Source organism: Oryzias melastigma, linkage group LG7, assembly GCF_002922805.2.
Source record: "Oryzias melastigma strain HK-1 linkage group LG7, ASM292280v2, whole genome shotgun sequence".
In the NCBI taxonomy this organism is placed as follows: domain Eukaryota; kingdom Metazoa; phylum Chordata; class Actinopteri; order Beloniformes; family Adrianichthyidae; genus Oryzias; species Oryzias melastigma.
Window position 1 is genome coordinate 33,054,523 of NC_050518.1, and position 7,327 is coordinate 33,061,849.

The 7,327-nt window shown below is 48.8% G+C and overlaps 1 protein-coding gene across 3 annotated transcripts in view; it reads left to right on the plus strand.

The window, feature by feature from the left end:
* The first annotated feature begins 314 nt into the window (after positions 1–314).
* Positions 315–7,327, plus strand: part of stk35 (serine/threonine kinase 35) — a 15,104-nt gene continuing 8,091 nt past the window's right edge. The window contains exons 1-3 of one of the 3 annotated variants that reach the window (XR_002918276.2): positions 316–1,310; positions 2,267–3,091; positions 3,203–3,685. Coding sequence is in view for 1 of the 3 variants with exons in the window: in XM_024263875.2 (XP_024119643.1) it covers positions 824–1,310; positions 2,267–3,009 (1,230 nt within the window). In the remaining 2 variants the exon portion in view is untranslated. Of the gene's footprint in view, positions 1,311–2,266; positions 3,686–7,327 lie in introns of those variants that run through there. The other 2 variants (XM_024263875.2, XR_002918275.2) reach the window with 2 other exon arrangements.

Sequence of the window (7,327 nt, forward strand, 5' to 3'; positions counted from 1 at the left end):
TGATGATAAACGAGACCAACATTTAAATCATCTGATTAAATTATTTAAACATTTTAGAAGAAACTTGTGTTTATCCTCAAACAAGTGGACATTTATTTATCATAACTGTCATAAAAGTTTCTGCTTTTTCACTCAGTTAAAAAAAATCAACAATAAAATGTGTATTTTTATATCCGGTAGATGAATGATATAAAAGGCTAATAATTATACACAGACGTACTTTTGTTTTTTTAATAACGATGAATTCATTTCTCCCATGAACGTCGACACATCTCGTCGGGTTTTTCCTCTCAAGTTCTCGTGTCTGTCCCGCCCGGACCCCCCGGTGGTTTCTCCGGGGCTCCTTCAGGGGGCGTGGTCTGCGTGTTGATACTGAGCAGCCGCCGCGTGCCAGCGCGCACGTGCTCCCAGCGCGGAACCGCTTCGGACGCCAGGAGGTCTCGCGCACGGTGGCTCGCGCCTCTGTCACGGTTGCCGGTCAACAGAAACTTGGCGGCGTCGGGACTTCGGATCAACCGCCGCCGGCCGCTCGCTTCCTCCGCCGGTCGGGTCCCCCGCGAGCGCTTCCACTCTCCGCCAATCAGCGCGCCGCGGAGCGTCAACAAAAGCCACGCCCTCTGTTCTCTGCGCGAGCTGGAACATTTTGTTTATGACTCCAAAATAGTTGTTGCAGCGGCATCACTTTCGGCGCGCTCACGCGTTAACGGCTGCGAACACGGCCAGGCAGGCGAAACCTCGAGCACGAACTTCACCCGCCGAGAGTTTAAGTAATGACAGAAAAACACGTCCGCGCTTCACGCTTCCGCGCGGCAAGAAAGAAGTTATGGATATTCGCCACGGAAAGAAGAGAAGAAAGGTAAGCGGCGGTCCGACCGTGAGCGCGAGGATGAAGCGCGAGGCGGCCAGAGTCCTCCGCTCCCTCTCGGCGAAGAACAACACCCGCGTGGACGACGACGACGACGACGACTGCTTCTCCATCAGCTTCCTCCGCTCCGGGGCCTCGCTGGTCGGCTCCCCGCGCTACAGCCTGCTGCGGGAGGTGGGCCGCGGCAGCTACGGGGTGGTGTACGAGGCCGTGGCCCGGAAGACGGGGGCCACGGTGGCCGTGAAGAGGCTCCAGTGCGACGCCCCGGAAAACGTGGAACTAGCTCTGGCCGAGTTCTGGGCCCTGACGAGCCTGGAGAACCGGCACCAGAACGTGGTCCAGCTGGAGGAGTGTGTGCTGCAGAGGAGCGGGCTGGCCCAGAAGATGAGCCACGGGAACAAGCGGTCCCGGCAGTACCTGCGGCTGGTGGAGATGTCCCTCAAAGGTGGGTCCGGCCATTGTTAGCAGAACATGTGGCCCAGCGCGCACACCCCCACCTTCACTTCTGCAATGCTAAAGCACGGTTCACGCACACCTCCCTCCACGGTCCGGTCTGCAGGCCCGCGTGCAGCAGCCCGCGAGGCCTGCTCAGACACTTTAAAGTGGCACAGATTTCCTGTCTGACAGGCAGCGCACGGAACCTTCAGGAGGCGCAGAACTTCCTCAACGCACGAAAGAACATTGTGTTCTACACAGCTGCGTGTCACATGAACGTTCATGCATGCAGCCGACAGGAAGGCCTGCCAGCAGCTCACTTTACTGGTGACGCAGAAGTTGGTTCTGACCCGCAGAAGGTGGACCAGAACCCTCTGCTGCTGTTCTTTGAACAGTTGCATAACTGTCTCCATTCTGACCAGAAGGAACTCGGTTTCCACTGAAAGGCTGCAGGTCTGAGCTTCAATCAGAAGACCTGCTGCTATTAATATGCTGTCTCAGTTCACTTAACCCACTTTCAGGGAGAACGGTGACGCAGTTTGTTGCTGTGGCACGACAGTGATTACCAGGGCAGGTCAGTGCGGGCGAATGACGCCACACCGCCGAAATCCTCCAACATCAAAATGACTCCATGTTTGTGCTGCAGCTTCAGCCTCATCTGGAACGAGTATTTTAAGTTTGTCTGCAGTATCGGTTTACTGGCTTTCTCCACCAGATTGCTGATGGATTCATTCGTTTTGCTGAGTGGATCTCTGAACAGGAATTCCCTGTTTAAACTCAATTACCAAACGTCTGAGTCCTCCACCTGACAGCAGGAGATGGTCAAAGATAAAGAGCGGGGGGGCTAACATGTTGAGCGTCGTGTCACATGACCACCTGTACTCGATGACCGTCCTAGTGCAGTCCTCTTAAACAGGGACGGCTGTTGGCACCGAAGCCTCTGACCTGTCTTATGTGTCCCTGCAGGAGAACGTGTCCTCGGTTACCCGGAGGAGCCGTGCTACCTCTGGTTCGTCATGGAGTTCTGCGAGGCCGGAGACCTCAACCAGTACATCCTTTCTCGCCGACCCGACCCTCAGACCAACAAGAGCTTCATGCGCCAGTTGACGAGTGCCATTGCTTTCCTGCACAAGAACAACATCGTTCACCGTGACCTGAAGCCAGACAACATCCTCATCTCCCAGAAGTCGGGTTCTCCCGTGCTCAAAGTGGCCGACTTCGGCCTCAGCAAGGTCTGCGCTGGCCTAAACACCAAGAGCAGCGAGGAACATCCCGCCGTCATGGCTGGCAGCAAAGGAGGCAACCAGAACAACGCCGTCAACCTCAACAAGTTCTGGTTGTCCTCAGCTTGTGGATCAGACTTTTACATGGCCCCCGAGGTTTGGGAGGGTCACTACACGGCTAAGGCGGACATCTTCGCCCTGGGCATCATTATCTGGGCCATGATCGAGCGGATTACTTTCATCGACGCCGAGTCAAAGCGTGAACTGCTGGGCACCTACATCCGGCAGGGCACCGAGATCGTCCCTGTAGGGGAGGCTCTGCTGGAGAACCCCAAGATGGTCCTCCACATCCCCCAGAGGGCCCGGAGCTCCATGTCAGAGGGGGTGAGGAACCTGCTGCAGGACATGCTGGCGGTCAACCCGCAGGACCGGCCGGACGCTTTCCAGCTGGAGATGCGGATGGACCAAGTCACGTGTGCCGCGTGACGGACTCCAGTACCCCACACTCCCCATCCTATCTTTGTTTTTTACCCTAACCAGTCCAAGAAGGGACCTCTCTCTTTCCCAGGTAAGGAGACCCCATTCCCTGATTACTTCTAGATTTAGTTTTTATCCTTGATCAAAGACTCTTTGGTAAAGCAGCTAAAGAAGCTGTTACTGTTGATTCCTTTTAAATCAGAGATCCAGTGGGGTGGGAGTCAGGAATGATTCATTGTTCAGAGGAACACACGTCTGTGACGGAGCTCACTACCAGCTTTACAAGAACCTGATGATCTCCTGCTGACACGGCTCGTCTTTCTCGTCCTGATCGCTGAAAGGTTTCTGACTGAGACTGCGGTTAGCTTCCGTTTCCTGCCCTGCTTCGCAGGCGTGTTTCAGACTTCAAAGCTCCACCTTAAAGAGGAATGCCAGATTGTGTCGGCTCCAGCGGTCAGGCTGGAGTCGGGACAGATCAGGGTAAAGTCTGAGATAAGAGGCTCTGTCCTTTTCCATGACTCAGTGATTGGCAGGACTCAAACGTGGTGATCCGGTCCATTACAAACCTTTTATTAGTGGAAGGTAGAGGACAGGATAGAGAAAATGGATCCCCTGGTTTTTTGTTTGTTTTTTAGACGTAATACAACTTTGATTTTAAATAAACTTTCTGCATGAAAAACAGTCAGAAGAGCTGCTGTTCTTTAACGAGTGCAAGATCAATTAAGAGCGAGTGTTGTGTTGGAGGTAAATGAGACATTCTCCTGCCGCTATGGATTAAACTTAAAGGAGGTCGTCAGTATTTCTAAACCAAAACGGTTTCTGTCTTTGGAGTTCATGTTAAGGTTGATACATTTTTTTTCAGGAAATTGATGTCCTCAATTTGTTTAAAACTGATCGATGCCCATAGATGCAAGTAAGGATCAAGCCGCTTCATTTTATCTTGATTAAGCAACAAAGTCAAAAATGTAATAAATTCAGGGGTCAGTAAGAGTCACATCTCAGTGTTGGTCTTTCCAGTGTGGCTCTTACAGCTCGATTACCACAGACTTGGTGGTTTGGAGTTTTAGATACTTTCAGATCTGAAGTGATTCCAAACTGCTGATCGAAGCGCCTCTTTGTCAACCGTCGTTCTCAGAGGTTATCTGAAGAGTTGGATGAATCTAAAACAGAATATGAATCGATAACGTCTAAAGAGTCCTAAGACGCGTTTTCTCCATAAACCTCAGACGGAGCTCCAGTTTGACTCTAAGGCCGTTCTCTGTAGTCGTGACTTCTGCAGGTCAGAGGGCATCAGTTCCCCCCTCACCTTTCAGAGCTGGCTGTTCCTGGTTTCTGCACAGGTAAATACACCTGTTCATCAGCTCCAAGTCAGTTCAGCCACTAAGAAGGTTAAAGTCATAAAACGAATAGAACAACAACGCTCCAAATGACCAAACAAAGCTCTCAGGGCGCGTTTGTGAGGCCGTGAGGTTAGAGCGCCGCTGCGTGACGACAGCTGTGTGATGGGAGGAGGACTTTTGGGCTGGTACTGGGTACAGCAGAGCCCTGAGGGCAAACCGCCTGACTCGGGTTCATGCGTGCGTGTGCATGTGCGGGCGTGCACGAAGCTCAGAGCATGTTTCAGAGATGCAGGAACTGTGCAGGCAGGCTCTGTGGCACGAAGCTGGGCTTCACGTCCACACCTGGCGGGGTGGAGGGATCACATCTGGTTCTGTTCCGCCTGCGCGGGCCGGTGTTCTGCTGCAAGAACCGTACCGTGTGTTTGGGTTTGAGACAGAACCGACGGTTCAAATTCACACCAAGTGGAGCTGAACACAAAGCTTCATGTTGACAGTTGGGACGGGTTCAGACCGGGACCGTGGACCACTACTGGTACTGGTCCGTTGGACAGTTGGAACCGGGTTGCAGAAGGAGAAACAGGACCTACATTTTCTCTGTTTCATCAGAATATAAAGGAAGTTTTATTTTGGAAAACCCCTGAGTTCTCTCCGTTAGCTCCGACTCGTTCTTGACACGTCAAGTCGCTCAGTCACATGTCAAAAACACAAACATCCACCACTTTCAGATCCACCGACCGCTAAATCGAAACCCCCAACATGGTGAACAGAATGTGTTTGGAAAGTTTGTTTTGGTAAAAAAGATCCAGAGAGGAAACAGAAGACGAACTTCAAATTCAAAACAACAGAAATCTGCATGTAAATGAATAAACCAGGAGTCTTTGCTCCAGATGTGGATTTACTGACATAATAATAATGCAGAATGTTTCATGTTATGAGGATTCTGCTAATAAAGTTTCTCTAACATGAAATTCAAGTTTACGACTATATTTAAAACAATAATATGACCGTTCTTTTGTATCTATTTTAAAAGTTGGTCGAGGCTGAAATTGTCGTCCTTTTGAACTTTTTTATTTTTCAGCTTTTACCTTTTGGGTTATGGGGACGATTACATTTCAAAGTTTAAAAAGGTTGGAGAGAGCACTGGTTTAACCATGGAGGTGTGTCAGGTACACAGGTGTGACGTCACACCTGTACACGTTCACATCAGCCTGTGGGTGTTCCAGCATTGTTCTCACCTCCACACGTGTTAAAGGTCTTCATGGTTCCTGTGTGATCAGAGTAGAAACCCACCGGTCGGATCCGCTGCAGACAGAACCGGTCCCAGTGAAAACTGTCATCAGGAAGTCGAGGTTTCAGGGATTCACCGGGATGTGAACAGGAATCCATCACAAACCCAGATCAGATCAGATCAGACTCTTCCTGAACCTCCAGCAGCTCCGCCTCCTGCCATGTTTGCTGAGCAGCTTTAACGAAGGCGTTCTTGGAGCTGATTGTTGACAGATTCTGACGAATGTGAGAAATATCTTTGAGTGACGCTCCAGGTGCCTGAGGGGCCTGAAGAGCACACCCTGTTCCAGCACCACTTCCAGCAAAGTTCTGGAGGAAATAATTCTGTTGACAGAAGCAACACTAACGTTTGCTTGTTGGTCACTTTGAACCCGAAAGTATGAAAATGTGTCTTGGAAAAAATACAGTTGTGTAGTTTAAGTATGTAAGACAGAGTATTAGGGCATTTTACGAAGAAAGCACATTTATTTATCTTTTAATAATTATAAAGTCGTCATTTTACACGAAAAAAGATGCAACTGGTAAATTACAAGCATATTTATGACTTTAAAAGTCATAGGCTAAATTTATGACCTTCCCTTATACTTCTTTGTGTTTTAAGTTGTAAATTTATGACTTTAAAAGTTGTAAATCTGCAAAAATTTACAAGAAAAATGTCATAAATAACAAGCAGAAGCACCAAAGTCGTCTGTTGATTGGAGCCGTGCTTGAAGATGAAAGACGTGGAGCATCTTGGGAAGCTTTATCTCTGGATTGTTTTCAGAAACAAAGAAATTCTGAACCTTTTGGCGACTCCAGATCAAATCGTTGTTGGTGTTGCTGCTTTCCGGCGTTCGGTGTCGGTAATGCCGAGTTTCACATGTAGAAGATGAAGCTCAGAGACTCACGTTAGCAGAACCACCACTTTATTCTGTCATTTTCATTCTCACATCCGTCAAGACGGGGATTGAAGGGTCAGAAACGCCCCTCCTCCAGATGAAACGCCTCATTTCAACACAAACAGGATTGAAACGGTCGGTCACGTTAGCATAAGAACATTGAAAACGCCAGAAACGGAGTCTCCTCAGACGGAAACGCCACACAGACGGGGAGATCTGGGCTTCCCTGGAGGACGAAATGACTGCAAGTGGACATCTGAGGGGATGTGGAGGTCTGCAGAGATCCTGCCAGTCGCCCCTCGATGAACAAAACTTTAAGAAACGGGAATCAAAGAAGCCTCCAAACACGTGTAACGCCATCAGGCCTACCTGTTACCTGTCCAAATCCAAAGTGTTTGAACCAAAATGAGTTTAGTCGGTCTGCTGCTGCACGTTCACTCGCTGTAGTTTGTTCAATTCAACCTTAAATCTCATAAATTTACCACTTTAAATCTCCTAATATTACTTTCATTTATTTGTTTGGTGGCCTTAATGCTCCGTAAGGAAGGAATGAGATTCCTACAAAAAAACAATTAGTAAAACCCATAAGTCAAAGAAACGTCTAAAGATACCAAAACATTAAAAAGCTGCAACTTTTTAAGGTAAACAATCTTTTGATGTTGGTGAAGAATTCATTTTGTTTTCATTTTACAATTTTAGTCATTCAAATGTATGAATTATGTCCCGCAGCAGCGGACCATGTTATTTAGAGCGAAACAAACTCAAAGAGGTAATAGAGGCCCTAAAAGGACCTCACAGTAAAGGCCTAAGCCAGCACAAACA